Source organism: Salvelinus sp. IW2-2015, unplaced genomic scaffold (assembly GCF_002910315.2).
Source record: "Salvelinus sp. IW2-2015 unplaced genomic scaffold, ASM291031v2 Un_scaffold1222, whole genome shotgun sequence".
In the NCBI taxonomy this organism is placed as follows: domain Eukaryota; kingdom Metazoa; phylum Chordata; class Actinopteri; order Salmoniformes; family Salmonidae; genus Salvelinus; species Salvelinus sp. IW2-2015.
In genome coordinates this window covers 150944-175281 of record NW_019942786.1, presented here as the reverse complement: position 1 = coordinate 175281, position 24338 = coordinate 150944, and the positions used below count along the sequence as shown (strand labels likewise).

The 24338-nt window shown below is 41.1% G+C and overlaps 1 protein-coding gene across 1 annotated transcript in view; it reads left to right on the top strand.

The window, feature by feature from the left end:
* LOC112070117 (histone acetyltransferase KAT6B-like) overlaps nt 1–24338 on the top strand; it is a 107779-nt gene that overhangs the window by 51423 nt on the left and 32018 nt on the right. Inside the window, 8 exon segments of the mRNA XM_024137534.2 lie at nt 3844–3973; nt 4239–5353; nt 14417–14532; nt 14797–14909; nt 15087–15228; nt 16642–16669; nt 16672–16802; nt 17973–18066. Of these exon segments, the coding sequence (XP_023993302.1) occupies nt 3844–3973; nt 4239–5353; nt 14417–14532; nt 14797–14909; nt 15087–15228; nt 16642–16669; nt 16672–16802; nt 17973–18066 (1869 nt within the window).

The following is a 24338-nucleotide window of genomic DNA, read 5'->3' as shown; positions in this document are numbered from 1 at the left end:
TCTGTTGCTGCTGTGTGAAGTGTTGGGGCTGCGTTTGAGAGCGATGTCCTTTAGAGTCCGGGTGAAGGTGGGCACTTCTGCCTTGTAGAGGTGGACCTGGTCATAAAGGCTGTTCAAGTCCAGGGTGGAGTGGTGGGCCAGGAAAACATTTAGTTTTGAGGCACAGTCACAGGAAATACTTGCGTTTACCTGCTGTATGGTAGCAGGGTGGACATCTTTTTTGTGGTAGCAGGGTGGAGATTGTGCGTTGGGGAAAGTAGAAGAAGCTTTTTCAATCACTCCCTTCAGTGCTGTAGCCACCCTTTCCTGCTGTATTCTCAGGTCGTTTGTGCCTGTGTGTATTATTATGTGGCTGGGTGAACCTAGTTGGTCCTCAGACAGAAGGTCTAGGGGGCGCTGGGTGTATTATTATGTGGCTGGGTGAACCTAGTNCCTAGTTGGTCCTCAGACAGAAGGTCTAGGGGGCGCTGGGTGTATTATTATGTGGCTGGGTGAACCTAGTTGGTCCTCAGACAGAAGGTCTAGGGCACGCTGGGTGTTTGGACACCAGAGTTTAGACACACTGTGTTTGGGAAAAAGTTTTTTTTCTTCTATATATTTCCCATTTCAGCTGGCTTCTCTGTGGGGGTGGCCACCTCTCTAGTGGGTTGTTCTCTGTCACATGCCATCCCCCTCACCCTCTCCTCCATCCCCCTCACCCTCTCCTCCAGCAGTCTGATTCTCTCCTCTAGTGCTCTGTTCTTCTCCTGCTCTTACTTTTTATATTGTTGAAGTTGTCTCACCACAGTCCAGAGTGCAGATATGTCTCTCTCCACTTCCAGCTCTCTGGGTCTGGTTAAGGGGGTGTTGTTGTGCTGGACTGTTGTCTGGGTCTGTGCTGACTGGAGTGTAATCACCTGCTGTTCCAGCTCCACCTGCCTTACCTCCAGCTGGGTAAATGTATCCTTCATTTCAATGAGGGGGTAGTACTCTGTGCTGGGAGGTTGGCTTTCCGCTTGGGGTTGCTCGTCTGTGGGGTTATATAATGAAGAGGTCTGGTTTGACCCGCTCGGGGTGGGGGTATCTTTCTCAAGGGAGAGCTTCTCCTGCTGGACTATAATTCTTTGATTAGGTGAAAGTCCATTTGAAACGGTGTGGGGTTGCCCTGTACCATTACTGTTCCAGACTTATAGAGATTTATATTAGCTGACTCAGAGTCCTCGTTGTCTAGTATCCTGAGTTTCCACCCCTCGTTAACACCCCCTCTCTTAACAGAGGGGCAGTGTGCTAATATAGCACTGTGCCATGCCAGGGGATGGTCTGGTTAATATAGCACTGTGCCATGCCAGGGGATGGTCTGTGTGGAAGATGAGGTTGCTGATGCTCCCATTTTTATAATAGTCAGCAAAAAGTGTCTCTTGATTTTCCATAAGGAGCTTCATTTTGTGATCTTTTCTTGCCTTATCATTCTTTACATACACAGGGTACTGTATTTTAATTACCTCTGAACAGCGGGAGGCAGCATTTGGTTGGAGTAGACTGTGCGACTCTCCTGACATTGTTGGGCTAACGGGCTTTGACACCACTCACTTGACACGTCAGTGCTAATTGAAGTTGTATCAAGTTTGGCAGCCTTAATTCAGCATTCAGTCATTATCAAGTAATGTAATTTATTTTTCTTCTTGGCTTGTGGAAATAAAATATAGCTTCAGACTAGAGGTCGACCGATTATGGTTTTTCAACGCCGATACCAATACCGATTATTGGAGGACCCAAAAATCCGATGCCGTTCAATCGGCCGATTTCTTTTTATTTTATTTGTAATAATGACAATTACAACAATACTGAATGAACACTTATTTTAACTTAATATACTACATCAATAAAATCAATTTAGCCTCAAATAAATAATGAAACATGTTCAATTTGGTTTAAAAAATGCAAAAACAAAGTGTTGGAGAAGAAAGTAAAAGTGCAATATGTGCCATGTAAGAAAGCTAACGTTTAAGTTCCTTGCTCAGAACATGAGAGCATATGAAAGCTGGTGGTTCCTTTTAACATGAGTCTTCATTATTCCCAGGTAAGAAGTTTTAGGTTGTAGTTATTATAGGAATTACAGGACTATTTCTCTCTATACGATTTGTATTTCATATACCTTTGACTATTGGATGTTCTTATAGGCACTTTAGTATTGCCAGTGTAACAGTATAGCTTCCGTCCCTCTCCTCGCCCCTACCTGGGCTCGAACCAGGAACACATCGACAACAGCCACCCTCGAAGCCGCCCCATATCATCAACCATGTGTAGTTAACTAGTGATTATGTTAAGATTGATTGTTTTTATAACATAAGTTTACTGCTAGCTAGCAACTTACCTTGGCTTCTTGCTGCCCTCACGTAACAGGTAGTCAGCCTGCCACGCAGGCTACTCGTGGAGTGCAATGTAAGGCAGGTGGTTAGAGCGTTGGACTAGTAACCGGAAGGTTGCAAAAGCGAATCCCCGAGCTGACAAGGTAAAAATCTGTTGTTCTGCCCCTGAACAAGGCAGTTAACCCACTGTTCCTAGGCCGTCATTGAAAATAAGAATGTGTTCTTAACTGACTTGCCTAGTTAAATAAAGGTGTAAAAAAACAAAACAAAAAATACGGCAAATCGGTGTCCAAAAATACCGATTACCGATTGTTATGAAAACTTGAAATCGGCCCTAATTTATCAGCCATTCCGATTAATCGGTCGACCTCTACTTCAGACTAAACATGACTCACTCAGTTCCAGGTTGGATGGTGTTTTCAGGTTTCTGTTGTTTTCCAGAGCGTTTGCTGTATAGCGTTGGAATAATAATCATTTGTAGTTGTAAGCATTTCAGGTAATTCCGTCCAAAATCAGGTTGTAGGTTTTGAGTTTTGATTTGGAGTGAAGGTTATGTTGTGGAGGGTAGTATCCCGTATATGTTCCTGACAAAAAAATGCAAGTTTATTTAACTATAAATCTATATATTTTTTAAGAACATGCTGAAAAATGCAGGAACTCATCTGATCATGACCTCGCTCTCTCTCTCTCTCTATCTTTGTCTCTTTCTTTGTCTCATCGTAGTGAAGCAGACATGGCTTATTAAGCGTTAGCATACATATCAAAATGATTCCCCAGTCCCAGGGGTGATGTATTATCTGTAGATTACAGTACAGGGCCTACAGCTATGCTTGTAATGATTGAACATGTACTGAAGTGTAGGACGCTTGGCAGACAGACTAATATTCACACAGTCGAATCGCTTTGCTCAAAAACATGCTGACATGGGCAGTGTTCCAAATGCTAGTCTATTCTCTCCACCGGTCAAAGTGTTGCACTATAGAGGGAGTTGCCAGTTGGGACACAGACTAGAAGTCTGTTTGGGTGGAGGTTTCTTCCTTATGGATTTCCCTGCCTTGTGTTGATTTAATTGATTGTAGTTCGTTGTGAGGAGTGTTTCTCTCTCCCTCTCTTTCTCCGTTCGTTGTAAGAAGTGAGTAGGAGTGTTTCTCTCTCCCCCTCTTTCTCCGTTCGTTGTAAGAAGTGAGTAGGAGTGTTTCTCTCTCCCCCTCTTTCTCCGTTCGTTGTAAGAAGTGAGTAGGAGTGTTTCTCTCACTCTGTTCGTTGTAAGAAGTGGGTAGGAGTTTCTCTTCCTCTCTCTCTCTCCATTCGTTGTAAGAAGTGAGTAGGAGTGTTCCTCTCTCTCTCCCCCTCTGTCTGCATTAAAAGGAAATGTTTCAAATGAATGTGTCCTGTGAATTGATGAAGCCTCATAACAGATTTTGTCTCTGGCTCTGTCTCTCCCTCTGTGTGTGTGTGTGTGTCTGTGTGTCTGTGTGTATGTGTATGTGTCCAGGTACCTGGGTCTGTCAGGTCTGCAGGCCCAAGGAAAATGGAAAGACATTTCTGCATATGAAAGCCGATCAGATCAAACGTCGATATGCAAAGCCAATCGGGAGGCCCAGAAATAAGCTCAAACAAAGAATGTAAGTTTATCACTATGGTATGTTAGAGGAGATAGTGTTCTTACTTTGTTGTACCAATAAATGATTGCTCAGAGTGTCTGTAAACCACCTTATTGGCTCAAGGAAATCAACCAGCTTTTTATCGTAATATTTTGTTATTGAGTTATGACTAAGTTGTTAGTACTTACATTCTCATAAAGTTTAGCTTTGTTTCTCCGTATAGCTTTTATTTATGACTCTTAAAAAATAATTTAGTATCCTAACTCTATGTTGTTTTGTTGTCTAGGTCTGTAAGCAGTGGTGATGGCTCCATGCTAGCCCGGGGAGGAAGGGGGTCACCTGGTAGGGGTCAAAAGCTTACCGTCTGTTCCACACCTTCATCTGGTCATGCAGCATCTGTGAAGAACGCCACAGACAGATTGGCTGTTGCTACAGCTGACCCCTGTTGGGCAGGTGACTCTGTCACTCCCCCTCCCCAATTCACCACCTCCTCCTCCACCCTCTCCACCACTCCCCCCCTCACGCCCACCTCGTCCTCCTCGTCCTCCTCCTCCACCCCAGCAGCTATACTCACCGTTAACAAGAAAACCAAAGGGCTTATCGATGGGCTTTCCAAATTCTTTACACCCTCGCCTGTCGGTCGTAGGTCGTCGCGAGCCGGCGAGATCTTAGACCCCTCAGCCTCGAAAGGATCACAGTCTTGTTGTCCTGCTAGGAAAAAGCCTGTCCCTCCGCCAGAACTATGGAAACTAAGTCAATCTCCGTCAGTTGTTGTTGGCATGGCTGCAAAGCAAACCACCACCACCCTATCTCCCTGTACACTCCCCCTTTCTCCCCCACCCACGTTGGCTGGACAGGGCTCCACCACCTCCCAGGTATTCTCCACCTCTGCTAACTCCCCCCCGAGTTCTTCCAGCCAGTCTAGCGTCCCCTCCCTTACTATTTTGTCTGATCACAACCAGCTTAAGGGACTCTTTGACGGACTCTCCCATATCTATGCCACTCAGGGACAGTCTCGGAAAAAGGGACTGCCTTGCTACGCACCACCTAAGCGCAGGCACCATAAGGCATCCAAAACGTGTCCTCTCATTCCCCATCCTTCCCAGCAGCACCTTGGAAGGAAAGAGAGAATAAAGAATCGGTTGCTGTTGTTGTCCCATTCATCTCCTAACGCCTCTTCCCATCCTGGGCACGGCCGGCCAAGGGGGCGCCCCTTTAAGTTGGTCAGTCATTTCAGACGTAACCCCTTTTTTAGAAAGCACAGAATGCTAGGCAGGCTAAGATGTAGAATGACCCCTCAGAAGGGAACCCAGGAAATGACCCCTCAGAAGGGAACCCAGGAAACACCAGGAAAGGGAGACATGACAGACGAAGGAAGAATTAAGACAGAGCACCACCATGGTAAGAAAAGGCTTGAACGCTCCGACCGAAAATACCTGCGTCTACTGCTATCTCTTTTTTTTTTAACCCCCCAAGGCTTGTCACTAATTGCCTGGCTATTTATACAAATGTATACTATTGTATGAGCTAGCTAATGTTTTCTTTTAAAGAGTGAACAAGCACATTGTGGCTTTACCTCACTTTTATTAAATAACATTTTAACAAGTTTCTACTACTAATCTTCTCTTTTTACCACCTACTTTTAATTCATTAATTTCAATTTGTTTAACCTGTTTAATTGCGTTTTTTTTTTTTACTTTAATGGCTGAATTATAGTCTAGCAACGCGGCTTCAGTCCCATCTCTCTGTCGCCGGCTTCTTTGTTATAGTAGTGCATCATATTAGTGCATGACCTAAACCCTCATACTGCTTCCTCTGTCCTCCTGTCCTTGACCTAAACACTAAACCCTCATACTGCTTCCTCTGTCCTCTTGTCCTTGACCTAAACACAAAACCCTCATACTGCTTCCTCTGTCCTCCTGTCCTTGACCTAAACCCTCATACTGCTTCCTCTGTCCGTCCTCCTGTCCTTGACCTAAACCCTCATACTGCTTCCTCTTTCCTCCTGTCCTTGACCCTCTGCCGTAGTGCACTGCCTTCGCCCACGGTGATCGTCACCTAGTAGTAACTGTAGTGTAGTGTGGTTGCATTATTAGCCCCCCCCCCCCCCCAGTTCCATCCACCACTACCACCAGTGGCACTGTCACCATTCACCCTCACCTCCAACAGTCGTTAGACTGACACGTACACCCTAGTGATTGACATTCACCTACCATTGATGATTCACACTTGACATGATGATTACGACTATTGATCTATCTTTCCATCATATGGTGTCATAGGTCTGGTTTCCCGGACACAGATTTAGCTTAGTCCTAGAAACCGGACCTAAAGGGCTAAAATCGATTTTTTTTAAAGGATATGGATTGGATTTGAAGGGGTTGTTAACAGATGTGGGACCAAGTCACTGTTATTCAAGTCACAAGGTCTGAGTCTCACGTCAGGTCCAAAGTAGAACGGATCGAGTCTGGAGTCAAGTCCAAGTCGTGCATTCTAAGAGCGAGTCGCGTCTCAAGTTTTTTTCCCCAAGTTGAGTCTCAAGTAAAGTGTAAAAAAATAAATGAATCTATACATGCAATGACTGGTTCAACTACAAATCTTTGTCTATGTATCAAATCAAATCAAATCAAATCAAATCAAATCAAATTTTATTAGTCACATACACATGGTTAGCAGATGTTAATGCGAGTGTAGCGAAATGCTTGTGCTTCTAGTTCCGACAATGCAGTAATAACCAACAGTAATCTAACCTAACAATTCCACGCTACTACCTTACACACACACACAAGTGTGAAGGGATAAAGAATATGTACATAAAGATATATGGATGAGTGGTGGTACAGAACGGCATGGCAGATGCAGTAGATGGTATAGAGTACGGTATATACATATGAGATGAGTACTGTAGGGTATGTAAACATAAAGTGGCATAGTTTAAAGTGGCTAGTGGTACATGTATTGCATAAAGATGGCAAGATGCAGTAGATGATATAGAGTACAGTATATACATATGAGATGGGTAATGTAGGGTATGTAAACATTGTATTAAGTGGCATTGCTTAAAGTGGCTAGTGGTACATTTTTACATAATTTCCATCAATTCCCATTTTTAAAGTGGCTGGAGTTGAGTCAGTATGTTGGCAGCGGCCGCTAAATGTTAGTGGTGGCTGTTTAACAGTCTGATGGCCTTGAGATAGAAGCTGTTTTTCAGTCTCTCGGTCCCTGCTTTGATGCACCTGTACTGACCTCGCCTTCTGGATGATAGCGGGGTGAACAGGCAGTGGCTTGGGTGGTTGTTGTCCTTGATGATCTTTATGGCCTTCCTGTGACATCGGGTGGTGTAGGTGTCCTGGAGGGCAGGTAGTTTGCCCCTGGTGATGCGTTCTGCAGACCTCACTACCCTCTGGAGAGCCTTACGGTTGTGGGCGGAGCAGTTGCCGTACCAGGCGGTGATACAGCCCGACAGGATGCTCTCGATTGTGCATCTGTAGAAGTTTGTGAGTGCTTTTGGTGACAAGCCGAATTTCTTCAGCCTCCTGAGGTTGAAGAGGCGCTGCTGCGCCTTCTTCACAACGCTGTCTGTGTGGGTGGACCAATTCAGTTTGTCCGTGATGTGTACACCGAGGAACTTAAAACTTTCCACCTTCTCCACTACTGACCCGTCGATGTGGATAGGGGGGTGCTCCCTCTGCTGTTTCCTGAAGTCCACAATCATCTCCTTTGTTTTGTTGACGTTGAGTATGAGGTTATTTTCCTGACACCACACTCCGAGGGCCCTCACCTCCTCCCTGTAGGCCGTCTCGTCGTTGTTGGTGATCAAGCCTACCACTGTAGTGTCATCCGCAAACTTGATGATCGAGTTGGAGGCGTGCATGGCCACGCAGTCGTGGTAGTGTATTGAGGCTACCAGACGGCCCTTTTCATTATTTTGTCTACAACACATTTTGATTATGTGTTTTTTAAATAGGGACCTTGTAACAGTCTTTTTATTACATTTTTGGTGTATTTTACTTCCTTTTTCTCCCTCATTTTGATCTTGTCTCCTCGCTGTAACTCCCCAACGGCGCTGGAGGCGAAGGTTGAGTCTTGGGTCCTCCGAAACACGACACACCAAACCGCGCTTCTTAACACGCACCCGCTTAACCCGGAAGCCAGCCGCACCAATGTGTCGGAGCAAAGCATCATTCAACTGACGACCGAGGTCAGCCTGCAGGCGCCCGGCCCGCCACAAGGAGACGCTAGAACGCGATGAGCCAAGTAAAGACGCCTTGGCCAATCCCTCCCCTTACCCGGATGACGCTGGGCCAATTGTGCGCCGCCCTATGGGACTCCCGATCACGGCCAGTTGTGACACAGCCTGGGAACCAACCTGGGTCTGTAGTGACACCTTAAACCGCTGTGCCACTCAGGAGGCCCAACTCGTAACAGTCTTAAAGGCATGCTTCTGAATTCTGGCAATGAGGCCCTTTATCTATTTTCCCAGAGTCAGATGAAGTAAGGGAATACTATATTTTTGTCTCTGTCCTGTATGAAGGAAGTTAGTGGTAGTTTTGCGAGCCAATGCTAATTAGTGTTAGCACAATGACTGGAAGTCTATGGGTCGCTACTAGCATGCTCATTGCGAAAATCCCATAGTATCCCTTTAAGGGCCTGAAATCAGCAGAAGGCAAGGCAGGTTGATGTGCTCAATGTAGATTTAGTTACAGGTCTTGTTGATACAATGATGAAAGTGCAATATCATCAACATACGCAAAAGAACATATGCATCAGCAAAAATCTCTGAAGCTGGAGACTCATATCTCCCTCACTAACTTTAAGCACCAGCTGTCAGAGCAGCTCACAGATCACTGCACCTGTACATAGCCCATCTGTAAATAGCCCATCCAACTACCTCATCCCCATACTGTTATTTATTTTGCTCCTTTGCACCCCAGTATCTCTACTTGCACATTCATCTTCTGCACATCTATCACTCCAGTGTTTAATTGCTATATTGTATTTACTTCGCCACTCTGGCCTATTTATTGCCTTACCTCCCTTATCCTACCTCATTTGCACACACTGTATATAGACTTTTTCTATAGTATTATTGACTGTGTTTGTTCATTCCATGTGTAACTCTGTTGTTGTTTGTGACGCACTGCTTTACTTTATCTTGTCCAGGTCGCAGTTGTAAATGAGAACTTGTTCTCAACTAGCCTACCTGGTTAAATAAAGGTGAAATAAATCAAATCAAATATAAATATACTAGTAGATTGACCAAATATACATGGGCATTAGCCCTAAAGAAATAGCCTCTGTATCAGGTTTAACCTGTCATAACTGAACGGACACAGGTGGAGGGCCAAACTGTACTGCCTAGTTCCCCTTGAGGAACCAAAAGGAATCCGTCTGACAGGAGCTCAACAGGTACATGTAAGCACTTGGCCCTTCCCAGAACAATACAATTACCCAATTGGCAATTACACAACCAATAAACTGGTTCTACAATGTAAAAGGCAATTTCCACATCCATTGTTACATTCTTCTTAATCAGACTTAATGATTATTAATGATATTTCATCACCATTTATACATGGAACAAACATTTTATCTTATTCAACATTCTGACTCCAAAGCGTGGCGCGCAGGGCACTTACACGGAACCCAAACCGGCTGCGCGCGTGCACCATCGTGCATAAATTAATTTTGTCCCCCCACACCAAGCACGATCACGACACGTAGGTTAAAATATCATAACAAACTCTGAACCAATGACATTAATTTGCGGACAGGTCGAAAAGTATTAAACATTTATGGCAATTTAGCTTGTTAGCTTGCACTTGCTAGCTAGTTTGTCCTGGGATATAAACATTGAGTTGTTATTTTACCTGAAAATAACAAGGTCCTCTACTCCGCCAATTAATCCACACATAAAACGGTCAACCGAATCGTTTCTAATCATCTCTCTTCCTTCCAGGCTTTTTCTTCTCTTGACTTTATATTGCAATTGGCAACTTTCATAAATTAGGTGCATTACCACCACTGACCTTGTTAGTCTTTCAGTCACCCACGTGGGTATAAACAATGAGGAGATGGCACGTGGTACCAGCTTCTATATACCAATGAGAAGATGGGAAAGGCAGGACTTCTGCGTCGGAAATAGAACTGATTCTATTTTAGCAGACGCTCGTTGGCACCCACGAGCAGTTCGGGTGCAATAATTGAATAACATAGATTTCTAAATGTATTTTGCGTGCGCGAGCGGTGTAGTCAGCCTGTTAGCGTAGTCCTGTGCCCACTGAGGCGTTGCCGCTTCTAATACACACGACCAGAATGACCGACGAATAGGACACAAAACACACGGAGCTCTGACATTAGCTGGGAAATATGAACAAGGGAAAACCATTCGTTGAATTAAATGAACAGAACTTCTACCTCAATAAACAATGAACATCGCGCCCACCCAGAGCGTAAGAAATGGTCAACGAAAATGTATGGTATTAAACGTGAAACAATAAAACGTACGGTGATGGAATGATGAAACACTAGCAATTATTGTAGTATTAGATAAACTATAGATTTCCCACACATGGCCTTTATACGTGCAAAAGCAACCAGCAAACGTTTCAACCAAAGAACAATGCGCACGCTCCGCTGGCGGGAGTTTAGAGTGCGCAAGTGGAGAAACGCGCCTATGATGCCTCTTCACCACAAAAAAAGAAAAAGAAATTAAAAATACAAACTTCATAAATAAATTATAAATTTCAAGGATTTTTTTACATGCCAAAAGACCAGTAGGCATATATTAGAAATTGTTGTTTGATGCCCCATTGCTAGTGAGCATGCAAAGTAAAAGTTAATATTCTTGATCACCAATGTTTTGGGGAGCTGCATATTTATTTATTATGTCAACCCTCTCCCTAAAATGTGATGTTTGCGCTGCACCCGATCCTATAGCTGGACAGCAAATCAGCAATCTCGCTCATCCGACCTGTGTTGAGTGACAGTTTGCTGGTCCAATCAGAGGGCAGACTGTGCTTTTTCAAAAGCCAATCTGTTTCGCTTTTTTTTTGTTGCAAGGGTGACGCTGCCGCTACTGTCTCTGGCTGCGTGGAGCGTAATCCACAAAATAAATTAAATAACGTTACAAAACCTGGATCGATCATTTCAAGTAATCCTTTTCAAGTCGAAGTTGAGTGCCCGAGTCTTGAGGCTCCAAATCTCAAATAATTTTATTTTCTGTCGAGTCTCAAGTCATAAAATGTGTGACTCGAGTCAGACTCGAGTCCAAGTCATGTGACTGGAGTCCACAACTCTGGTATAGAAGCCATAGTGTTTACATTTGAAAGCCATCTACATAATTTAAAACTCATACTTAAGTCTCAAACTAATCTCTGTAATTATTGATTTGTTCATGTATAATTTCCACTTATTGTAACACATTCTGTTTTGTTGGTGTATAATACATAATTTCAAGTGTTTAAAAAAAAAATTATGCTAAAGCTGCTTGCTTAGGTTTTCAACAAAATTGCTGTTTCATCGTATTCTCCACAGTCTGCTGCTGTCACCGCATTGGCTTTTTAATTCATGGTCATTTGTCCTAAATAACACTCAAATATTTCCCTATATAGTGCACTACTTTAGATCAGAGCCCTATGGGTCGTATGGGCCGTGGTCTAAAGTAGTGCACACTATAGGGAATAGGGGGCCATCTGGGACGCAGACTTGGTGGGATAACTAAGCACATGAAAGCGGTTACGTAATTAGTGATTTAGTTTCACATCATTACATTAGGGATTTTCATACGCACATCCAGAGATGAGATATACATTATGATACATACATTATGATATATACATACATGATACATGCATTATGATATATACATACATGATACATACATTATGATATATACATTATTATGTATACATGATACATACATCATAATACATACATTATGATATATACATTATGATATATACATTATGATGTATACATGATACATACATCATAATACATACATTATGATATATACATTATGATGTATACATGATACATACATCATGATACATACATTATGATATATACAGTTGAAGTCGGAAGTTTACATACACTTAGATTGGAGTCATTAAAACTCGTTTTTCAACCACACCACAAATTTCTTGTTAACAAACTATAGTTTTGGCAAGTCGGTTAGGACATCTACTTTGTGCATGACACAAGTAATTTCTCCAACAAATTGTTTACAGACAGATTATTTCACTTATAATTCACTGTATCACAATTCCAGTAGGTCAGAAGTTTACATACACTAAGTTGACTGTGCCTTTAAACAGCTTGGAAAATTCCAGAAAATTATGTCATGGCTTTAGAAGCTTCTGATAAGCTTCTGATAGGCTAATCATTTGAGAATTGGAGGTGTACCTGTGGATGTATTTCAAGGCCTACCTTCAAACTCAGTGCCTCTTTGCTTGACATCATGGGAAAATCAAAAGAAATCAGCCAAGACCTCAGAAAAAAATTGTAGACCTCCACAAGTCTGGTTCATCCTTGGGAGCAATTTCCAAATGCCTTAAGGTACCACGTTCATCTGTACAAAAATAGTACGCAAGTAAAACACCATGGGACCACGCAGCCGTCATACCGCTCAAAAGGAGACGCGTTCTGTCTCCTACAGATGAACGTACTTTGGTGCAAAAATTGCAAATCATCCCAGAGAAACAGCAAAGGACCTTGTGACGATACTGGAGGAAACCGGACAAAAGTATCTATATCCACAGTAAAACGCGTCTTATATCAACATAACCTGAAAGCCGCTCAGCAAGGAAGAAGCCACTGCTCCAAAACTGCTTGCAATTGCACATGGGGACAAAGATCGTACTTTTTGGAAATGTCCTCTGCTCTGATGAAACAAAAATAGAACTGTTTGGCCATAATAACCATCATTATGTTTGGAGGAAAAAGGGGGAGGCTTGCAACGAAGAACACCATCCCAACCGTGAAGCACGGGTGGCAGCATCATGTTGTGGGGGTGCTTTGCTGCAGGAGGGACTGGTGCACTTCACACAATAGATGGCATCATGAATAGGAAATTATGTGATATATTGAAGCCAACATCTTCAAGACATCAGTCAGAATTAAACTTGTCGGCAAATGGTCTCTCACAATGGCCAATGACCCCAACAACTTCCAAGAGTTGTGCAAAATGTTTAACGACAACAAAGTCAAGTATTGAGGGCCATCACAAAGCCCTGACACTCAACCTGTAAGAAAAGTTCATGCAGCAACTAAAAAGCTGTGCGAGCAAGAGGCCTACAAACCCTACTCAGTCTACCACACCTTCAGGAGGAATGACCAAAATTCACCCACTTTATTGTAGGAACATTGTGGAAGCTACCCGAAACTGTTTACCCAAGTTGAAACAATTAAAGGCAATGCTACCAAAATACTAATTGATTATGTAAAACTTCTCGTATCCCACTGGGAATGTGATGAAAATAAATAAAAGCTGAAATAAATCATTCCTCTACTATATTCTGGACATTTCACATTCTTAAAAATAACATGGTTATCCTAACTACCTAAGACAGGTCATTTTAATAGGATTAAATGTCAGTAAATGAGAAAAAACTGGTTAAATGATATGGCTAAGGTATATCAACATTATGATACTGCATATATGATACATACATTATATACTACATATATACATACATATATATAATACGATACATACATGTATATCATAACAATTCATGCATTAACATTATATGACATACATTATATACTAACATTAATAACATTTACACATTATGATACATACATTTATGATATAAATTATATATATACATTATGAAATACATTGTGATATATACATATGATACTTACATTATACATATACATTATGAACATACATATGACACCATACATTAAGACACATACATATATACAATAACATTATGATACAACATTACTGACACATACATTATGACATATAACATTTAGATATACATTACAGCACCATTAAACCAAAATGCATGACTAGCCAATTGACACGCGCTACAGACACCCTGCCCCGTCTGCCTGATATAAAAGAACTATGATCCACCATAGTTTGATTATACACCCCTGATGTGAATGTAACAGCTTTTCGTTACTGTGACTGTGAAACAGCTGTAACATTGCTGTTTGTAATGTGACTTAACAGGCGTAACATGCTAGTTTGTAAGTGACTTAACAGCTCTGTAACATGCTGTTTGTAATGTGACTGTAACAGGCATTAAGGTTACTGTGACTGTAACAGGCTGTAACATGCTGTTTGGTTACTGTGACTGTAACAGGCTGTAACATGCTGTTTGGTTACTGTGATTGTAACAGGCTCTTTGGTTACTGTGACTGTAACAGGCTGTTTGGTTACTGTGACTTTAACATGGTGGTTGGTTACTGTGACTAACGGATTGTAATGTTTGGTTGCTGTAACAGGCAGTGAAGTGGGGCTGAGGGTGAAGCAGGAACCTGGCTTCGTAGCGGTCTCCAGGGAACACGTCACAGAGGAAGACGTGGAGATATTCACACAGGTCCAAGAGATCTCGTCGCAGGTGAGGAAACTGTTCAAATAAACTCTCAATCACACCTATCACCTCGATCAATACAAGTTAGATCTAGCCTGTAGTTTAACATGACAAATTCTAAATTAAAGTTTGTCCCAAATTTTTTTCAGACCTGAAAAGTAGTTTAGTGTCAAGAAGGGTCCACATCCCATTGTTGAAGTTGCTGTTTAAAGATACTGCCTGTGTCAGGCAGTGTCAGACTGTTTGAATGCTTGTGGTACGACATTTTTGTTTTTGTTTTGTCATGTTTAGAGAAATGGAACCATGACCATCACTGACTCTGGACGATTCCCTGCCTTCATAGAGTTTGGGAAGTATTGTATCCAAACCTGGTACTCTTCGCCTTACCCACCTGAATACTCAAGGTAAGCTTCATTTTTTTACTCAGACAAATTAGGACCAATCAATGAAAACATTGTCCTTGTCCTATAGAAATACTGTATTTTGAGTGCATTATACCAGTGTTCGGATTTACTGTGTTTTCTAGGCTTTTAATTTGCAAGCTGAAATACAAATGGTCTTGTTATGTCTGTCGTTGGCAGATTGCATACACTTCACCTGTGTGAGTTCTGTCTGAAGTACATGAGAAGCAAGAACATCCTACAGCAACACACCAAGAAGTGTGGCTGCTTTCACCCTCCGGCCAATGAGATTTACAGGAAGGACGACCTTTCAGTGTTCGAGGTCAGAGGTCACTCTTCACAGTAGTAAAGCAATGGTTGTGTCCCAAATGGCAGTATATTCCCTATATATAGTGAAATATTTTTGACCAAATATAGATATATATATATATATGTTTCTGGCCATTTTGAGCCTGTAATCGAACCCACAAATGCTGATGCTCCAGATACTCAATTAGTCTAAAGAAGGACAGTTTTATTGCTTCTTTAATCAGGACAACAGTTTTCAGCTGTGCTAACATAATTGAAAAAGGGTTTTCTAATGATCAATTAGCCTTTTAAAATGATACACTTGGATTAGCTAACACAACGTGCCATTGAAACACAAGAGTGATGGTTGCTGATAATGGGCCTCTGTATGCCTATGTAGATATTCCATAAAAAATCTGCCGTTTCTAGCTGCAGTAGTCATTTACAACATTAACAATGTCTACACTGTATTGCTGATCAATTTGATGTTATTTTAATGCACAGACATTTCTAAGTGACCCCAAACTTTTGAACAGTAGTGTGTGTGTGTGTGTATATAAAGACAATTAGATCCATTTGAATCCCAGCTTGTAACACAACAACATGTGGAAAAAGTCAAGGGGTGTAAATACTTTGAGGGCACTGAATTATAGTGCACTACTTTGAAGCAGATCCTTTTATAGTGCACTACTTTGAAGCAGATCCTTTATTGGCCTGGTCAAATTGTAGTGCACTACTTTGAAGCAGATCCTTTTATTGGCCTGGTCAAATTGTAGTGCACTACTTTGAAGCAGATCCTTATGGCCGGTCAAATTGTAGTGCACTACTTTGAAGCAGATCCTTTATTGGCCTGGTCAAATTGTATGTGCACTACTTTGAAGCAGATCCTTTATTGCCTGTCAAATTGTAGTGCACTACTTTGAAGCAGCTCTTTATTGGCCTGGTCAAATTGTAGTGCACTACTTTGAAGCAGCATCCTTTATTGTGGTCAATTGTAGTGCACTACTTTGAAGCAGATCCTTTATTGGTCAAATTGTAGTGCACTACTTTGAAGCAGATCCTTTATGGTCAAATTGGAGTGCACTACTTGAAGCAGATCCTTTATTTGGTCAAATTGTAGTGCACTACTTGAAGCAGATCCTTTATTGGTCAAATTGTTAGTGCACTACTTTGAAGCAGACCTTTATTGGTCAAATTGTAGTGCACTACTTTGAAGCAGCTCCTTTATTGGTCAAATTGTAGTGCACTACTTTGAAGCAGAGCTCCTTTATTGGTCAAATTGTAGTGCACTTAAGGGAATTGAGTTCCATTTGAGATGCTGCCCCGTGATCATGGTGCTACATCTGTTTGAAATGTGACTGAATGGTTTTGAGGGACAGGAGGAAAGAATCAACTGGTTGGTTTGAATTTGAACAATGTTCTTATGCTGGTCTTGTTCTGCGTTTAGGTTGATGGAAATGTCAGCAAGCTCTTCTGCCAAACCTCTGCCTGTTAGCCAAGCTGTTCCTCGATCACAAGACCCTATATTACGACGTGGAGCCTTTTCTTTTTTACATACTAACAAAGAACGACGACAAAGGCTGTCACCTTGTGGGTTATTTCTCCAAGGTGAGGATATTCAATAGCATGAAAAATGTTTGATTAATGCAGTGACACTGTCTTTACTATATTAGTCATGATTAATGCAGTGACACTGTCTTTACTATATTAGTCATGATAATGCAGTGACACTGTCTTACTATATTAGTCATGATTAATCTAGTGACACAGTCTTTACTATATTAGTCATGATTAATGCAATGACACTGTCTTTACTATATTAGTCATGATAATGCAGTGACACTGTCTTACTATATTAGTCAGATTATGCAGTGACACTGCTTTACTATATTAGTCATGATTAATCTAGTGACACAGTCTTTACTATATTAGTCATGATTAATGCAATGACACTGTCTTTACTATATTAGTCATGATTAATGCAGTGACACTGGCTTTACTATATTAGTTAATGATTGATGCAGTGACACTGTCTTTACTATATTAGTCATGATTAATGCAATGACACTGTCTTACTATATTAGTCATGATCAATGCAGTGACACAGTCTTTACTATATTAGTCATGATTAATGCAAGACACTGTCACTATATTAGTCATGATTAATGCAGTGACAATGTCTTTACTATATTAGTTAATGATTGATGCAGTGACACTGTCTTTACTATATTAGCATGATTAATGCAATGACACTGTCTTTACATATTAGTCATGATCAATGCAGTGACACTGTTTTTCTATATAGTCATGATTAATGCAATGACACTGTCTTTACTATATTAGTCATGATTAATCTAGCGACACTGTCTTTTCTATATTAGTCATGATTAATGCAATGACACTGTCTTTACTATATTAGTCATGTTAATGCAGTGACACTGTCTTTACTATATTAGTCATGATTAATGCAGTGACACTGTCCGTACTGTATTAGTCATCTTAAAAGCTAAATGTATTCACAAGGATTGTGCGCGTTCATGTACGTGTGTGTGTTCACATTTTGTGTGTGTGTGTGTGTGTGTGTGTGTGTGTGTGTGTGTGTGTGTGTGTGTGTGTGTGTGTGTGTGTGTGTGTGTGTGTGTGTGTGTGTGTGTGTGTGTGTGTGCTTGTGTGTTGTGTGTGTGTGTGGTGTGCTTTAGACAAGGACAGCGACAGGTGCAGTAAATTGCCAGCTTCAGCAGAGCTCTGACATACGTGATTTGTTTCCCCTTCCCTCAGGAAAAGCTTTGCCAGCAGAGGTACAACGTCTCCTGTATAATGATCATGCCTCAGTACCAAAGACAAGGCTTTGGAAGGCTCCTCATTGATTTCAGTAAGTCCCTTAATGCGTTCTAAGAACATAAAACTCAATGCCGGCTTGATTCTAGAATGCTTGCCTGATTTTTTAAAATGTTTCCTCAGGCATAGATTTGTGTCAGTCAAGTGCTTGTGAATTCATTGAAATGTGTAAATCAAAGGCAATTTATACTGATCAAAAAATATAAACGCAACATGTAACAATTTCAAAGATTTTACTGAATTACAGTTCATATAAGGAAATCAATCAATTGAAATAAATTCATTAGGCCCTAATCTATGGATTTCACATAACTGGGAATACAGATACCTTAAACTAAATGGGCCTCAGGATCTCAACATGGTATTTCTGTGCATTAAAATTGCCATTGATAAAATGCAATTGTGTTAGTTGTCTGTAGCTTATGCCTGCCCTTACCATAACCCTAACGCCACCATGGGGCACTCTGTTCACAATATTGACATCAGCAAACTGCTCGCCCACATGACCCCATACATGTGGTCTTCGGTTGTGAGGCCAGTTAGACAAACTGCCAAATTCCCTAAAACGAAGTTGGAGGTGGCTTATGGTAGAGAAATTAACATTCAAATCTCTGGCAACAGCTCTGGTGGATATTCCTGAAGTCAGCATGACAATTGCACACTCCCTCAAAACTTGAGACATCTGTGACATTGTGTTGTGTGACAAAACTGAACATTTAAGAGTGGCCTTTTATTGCCCCCAGCACAAGGTGCACCTTTGTAATGATCATGCTGTTTAATCAACTTCTTGATATGCCACACCTGTCAAGTGGATGGATTATCTTGGCAAAGGAGAAACAAACGCTCACTAACAGGAATGTAAACAAATGTATGCACAAAATTTGAGAGAAATAAGCTTTTTTGTGCGTATGTAAAATTTCTGGGATCTTTTATTTCAACTCATGAAACATGGGACCATGTTGCGTTTATATTTTTGTTCAATGTACTTGCATAAGAGTATGTTTTCAATAATATAATCAGGATGTTCTGGTGTACTTCTGAAAGCAACTGCTGCCTAGAGACGGCATCGTGTTTAGGTGCCAGATTTGGACAGTTTGTCATAGTTATTTTATTAGTACACTCTTTTTCTCTTTGGAGTAGTGGTGTGCGTGCGTGCGCGCGTGTGTGTGTGTTGTGTGTGTGGTATTGTTGTGTGTTGTGTTCGGTGTACGGGAAAGAAGTAATGCGACGCGTTGATTCTTGCCCATTTTTGTTACTATAGAAGAGAGAGAGAGGAGAGAACGAGAGAGAGAGAGAGAGAGAGAGAGAGAGAGAGAGAGAGAGAGAGAAGACTGACCGAGAGAGAAACGGAGAGACCGATGAGCAAGACGATTCCAGACCGAAGAGAGAGACGACTGAGACAGAGAGAGACAGGAGAACCCACAGACGGAGAGAGAGAGAAGTGAGGATGAGAAGAGAGATCGAGAGAAGGAGAGGAAGAGACGAGAGGAGACAGAGACGAGGACGATAGAGAGACCAGCGAGAGAGAAGGAGAGACGAGAAGAGAGAGACGAGAGTAAGAGTAGGAGGAGAGAGAGAGAGAGAGAGAGAGAGAGAGGCTGGATGTGTGATATTGACAGTGTGTTGATAACAGGGAGAGGGGGATTAAGAAGAGATTGAACACAGCTGAGTTCTGAGCTCAAAGAGGGCTTTATTGGAAAATGATGTGTGTCCTAAATGTCACCCTATATAGTGCGCTACTTTTGACCAGGGTCATACAGGACTGTAGTGCACTAACTAGGGAAAAGGGTGCCATTTGGACTGTACACTGGCTTTGGAAGTTGTTCAGATTAAAAAATGTTCTGCTTTTATTGTATTGTATTAGAGAAACACTGTCTCAGGTCGCTTCGCTGCGAGAGGGAAAGCATTAGCTTCGTTTGCCAGCGTGAATAATGCATTTTTTCCCCCCTTCTCTCTAATCATTACCCCCAGTGGATTCTGAATAGGCTCTTTTTGGTTTAGATTTACAGATGGTAAATCACATCAAATACATTTAGTAAAACACACAGAATAAAATATGACTTATTCGTGTTACGATATTATTTTCTGTGATTTCTGTTCTAGCAGCATATTTATTTATTTGGGTAAATTATTGACTATTCTCTCCTTTCTCCTGAGCTTCGGGTAATGAATATTGTCATAATGACTGGAATATTATGTATTCAGTGTTTGGTAATTAGATGTGCTTGTTTGTTTCCTGGTAGTGGGTGCACACATTAAAAGACATTCATTAATTTCAAGCTGCTTATAATGGATGACCCTTGACAGGACAGCTCTAAAACAAATTACATACAGACACCGCTACCTTTTTACGTTTCTTTTTTTCTTTTTCTCTCTCTTCATCTCTAATAAGTGCCGCCTTTTGTGAGAAATGACATCCAGCTGCTGCTCCTCCATTTGTTCTGTGGCTTTGTTTCCTCTCCCCCCCCCCTCTTCTCCTCTCCCTCTTCCTCTCCATCTCCTTTTGTTGCCCTTGGCAGCATGTATCATAGCTGACAGAGGTTGAAGGAGAGGGAAACTGATTGCCTCCCTTTCTGCTGTTTGAAGGTGAAAATGGATCTGCTCCTCAACACAGGATGTCACGTCATATTATGAATGTCATTTTTGACAGGACGGAGATTGAAATGAAATCTTAAGACATGCAGCTGTCTCTGGCTAGCATGTGTTTTTGTCTTTTTAGGTTACATACTAGCCTACTTTCTCACAATGGTGTTGTTTGAATGTGGTCGTGTCCCCAAAATCTGGCTTGTCTACTACTTATTTAAACTGCACACTGTGTGCTAATGGTACAACATACTATTTAGAACATACTGTTTAGAACATACTGTTTAGAACATACTGTTTAGAACATACTGTTTAGAACATACTGTTTAGAACATACTGTTTAGAACATTACGTTTAGAACATACTTTGAAACATACTGTTAAGAATACTGTTTAGAACTAATGTTTACAAATATGTTTAAATTGTAAACATTCTGTTTGAAACATACTGTTTGAACATAACTGTTAGAACATATTGTTTAGACATACTGTTTTAGAACTACTGTTAAGCCGTTAATGTTAGAACAACACACTACTGTTTGAATACTGTAGAAATACTGTTTTGAACATCTGTTAAACATACTGTTAGAACATTACTGTTAGAACATACTGCTTAAACATACTGTTTAAACATAACTGTTAAAACATACTTTTAAAACATACTGTTTAGAACATACTGTTTAGAACATACTGTTTAGAACATACTGTTTAGAACATACTGTTTAGAACATACTGTTTAGAACATACTGTTTAGTTAAAACGAATGCAGTAAGCATCAAATAACGGCACACTAGGCTCCTCCTACTGAGAATGCATCATCTAATGTACAGTGGTGTTGATTTTCGCCATTCGTTCATTTTGGTACAACCTGCCCCCTCAGCTGATTATCAGCTGTTGTCAGACCACATGGGTCTCCGAATAGGATTCTCTTCGCCAATAGAGTGAATTCTACTAGAAGAAAGGTTCAAGTGAGTTTGACATCCTGGCATCTAAAGCATACAACATTATCTGAATTAGGGTTGTCTATGTAAACGCAGTATTGTTTTATTTGAATGTCTTGTTAGGTTACCTACTGTTGGAGACTATCTGACTTGAGCTCATTTTTATTTACATAAATCAGCCCATTTATGTATGGGATAATCATCGAGGAGCTATGCGTTCCATAGAAGGTGTGTTCCACGACGCGCTAACTGAGTGGAACTAACCTTCCACAGAGTGGCAATAGTTTCCACAGAACACATAGAGCCCCAAGTTCCTTTTATACCATGGCTATAATTTAGTACTTTTACCACTAGACAGTAGTTGCCTTGGTAACCAAACAGACTTGCTAGTTTAGCTAACCAAACCATCATCCCAAACCATCTCAATTGGGTTGATGTCAGGTGATTGTCCTAGCTTGCTATTATGTTAGGGCTGCCCCCAATTAGTTGACTGGTCAATTGTTTGGTCGTTAGGCTGTTGGTCGACAGAGATTGTTTTTAGTCGAGCTGTAACAAATACAGTACCAGTCAAAACTTTGAACACACCTTCTCATTCAAGGGTTTTCCTTAATTTTTACTATTTTCTACATTGTAGAATAGTAGTGAAGACATCAAAACTATGAAATAACACATAGTAGTAACCAAAAAAGTGTAAAACAAATCAAAATATATTTTATATTCTTAGCCACCCTTTGCCTTGATGACAGCTTTGCACACTCTTGGCATTCTCTCTACCAGCTTCATGAGGTAGTCACCTGGAATGCATTTCAATTAACAAGTGTGCCTTGTTAAAAGTTAATTTGTGGAATTTCTTTCCTTAATGCGTTTGAGCCAATCAGTTGTGTTGTGACAAGGTAGGGGTGGTATACAGAAGATAGCCCTATTTGGTAAAAGACCAAGTCCATATTATGGCAAGAACAGCTCAAATAAGCAAAGAGAAATGACAGTCTATCATTACTGTAAGACATCAAGATCAGTCAATGCGGAAAATTTCTAGAACTTTGAAAGTTTCTTCAAGTGTAGTCGCAAAAACCATTAAGCATTGGGCCAGTAACAGAAAGGTTGCTAGATCGAATCCCTGAGCTGACAAGGTAAAAATCTGTCATTCTGCCCCTGAACAAGGCAGTTAACCCACTGTTCCTAGACCGTCATTATAAATAAGAATTTGTTCTTAACTGACTTGCCTAGTTACCTGTGCTGCAGAGGATAAGTTCATTAGAGTTACCAGCCTCAGAAATTGCAGCACTCTGCTTTGCAGAGTTCAAGTAACAGACACATTTCAACATCAACTGTTCAGAGGAGACTGCGTGAATCAGGCCTTCACCACTACTAAAGGACACCAATAGTAAGAAGAGACTTGCTTGGACGAAGAAACACGAGCAATGGACATTAGACCAGTGGAAATCTGTCCTTTGGTCTGATGAGTCCAAATTTGAGATTTTTGTGATTTTTGATCTCTACCACAGTATTCTGCAGCGATACGCCATCCCATCTGGTTTGCGCTTAGTTGGACTATCATTTGTTTTTCAACAGGACAATGACCCAAAACACACCTCCAGGCTGTGTAAGGGCTATTTGACCAAGGAGAGTGATCGAGTGCTGCATCAGATGACCTGGCCTCCACAATCACCCGAACTCAACCCAATTGAGATGGTTTGGGATGAGTTGGACCGCAGAGTGAAGGAAAAGCAGCCAACAAGTGCTCAGCATATGTGGAAACTCCTTCAAGACTGTTGGAAAAACATTACAGGTGAAGATGGTTGAGAGAATGCCAAGTGTGTGCAAAGCTGTCATCAAGGCAAAGGATGGCTACTTTGAAGAATATAAAATATATTTTGTTTTGTTTAAAGCTTTTTTGCTTACTACGTGATTCGATATGTGTTATTTCATCGTCTTGATGTCTTCACTACTATTCTACAATGTAGAAAATAGTCAAAATAAAGAAAAACCCTTGAATGAGTAGGTGTGTCCAAACTTTTGACTGGTTCTGTAGCTCCGTACCTCATCGCCTTGCTCCTCCCAGACGTCGGATTGTCCAGATGCACCCAGATAAACAATGTCTCTCTCCAGAATGTGCTCTCTCCCGACAATTAGTACACATTCATTGTTTTATATGAAGTGTTTGAATATGATTGTTAGTGTATATCAATTCCCCATTGCCTATATCACCAGTAGTACATTTACCGTTAATTCCTATAATTTAGAATCTACAATATTTGTTACTTTGGTTACGGTAATTTATTTTAATGCATTCAATATTATTATTCCAGTCTTCCTGTTCTCACACTTGTGAGAAACAAGTTTTGGTTTATTTCCTTCCAGTTACGAGTTTTGTCAATTTAGTCATTGTCTTTTCTTTGAAGCGCTCCTGTCAATGTTGAGTGAGGACGCGCAGGCATAGAAGAAGGCCTATAGATTACCTAGCCTGCACGCCAGTGTAGGCTTATAAATGTGCTCATTTGGGGATTTGATAGTATTCCTGATTGGCCCTGTTTGGCCAATCAGGGAGCTTCTCAAAGTAATGTTTTCTTCACCTCAAACAGCAAGCAAACAAAGTCTGTTTTTTTCCATCCATTGAGAGTTAAACTAGTTCCGCAACTCATTTGAAAAATCTTTTGCGCCCGCTCTCCCTTTCGATAACCACACGGCGTGAAAGGGAGAGATGTCGTGCTCTGATCTAGTGGAAATGTCCTATTTCAGTGCTTGACTTGGACTGAAATAGGTTCCGGTGTTGTGCCTAAAAG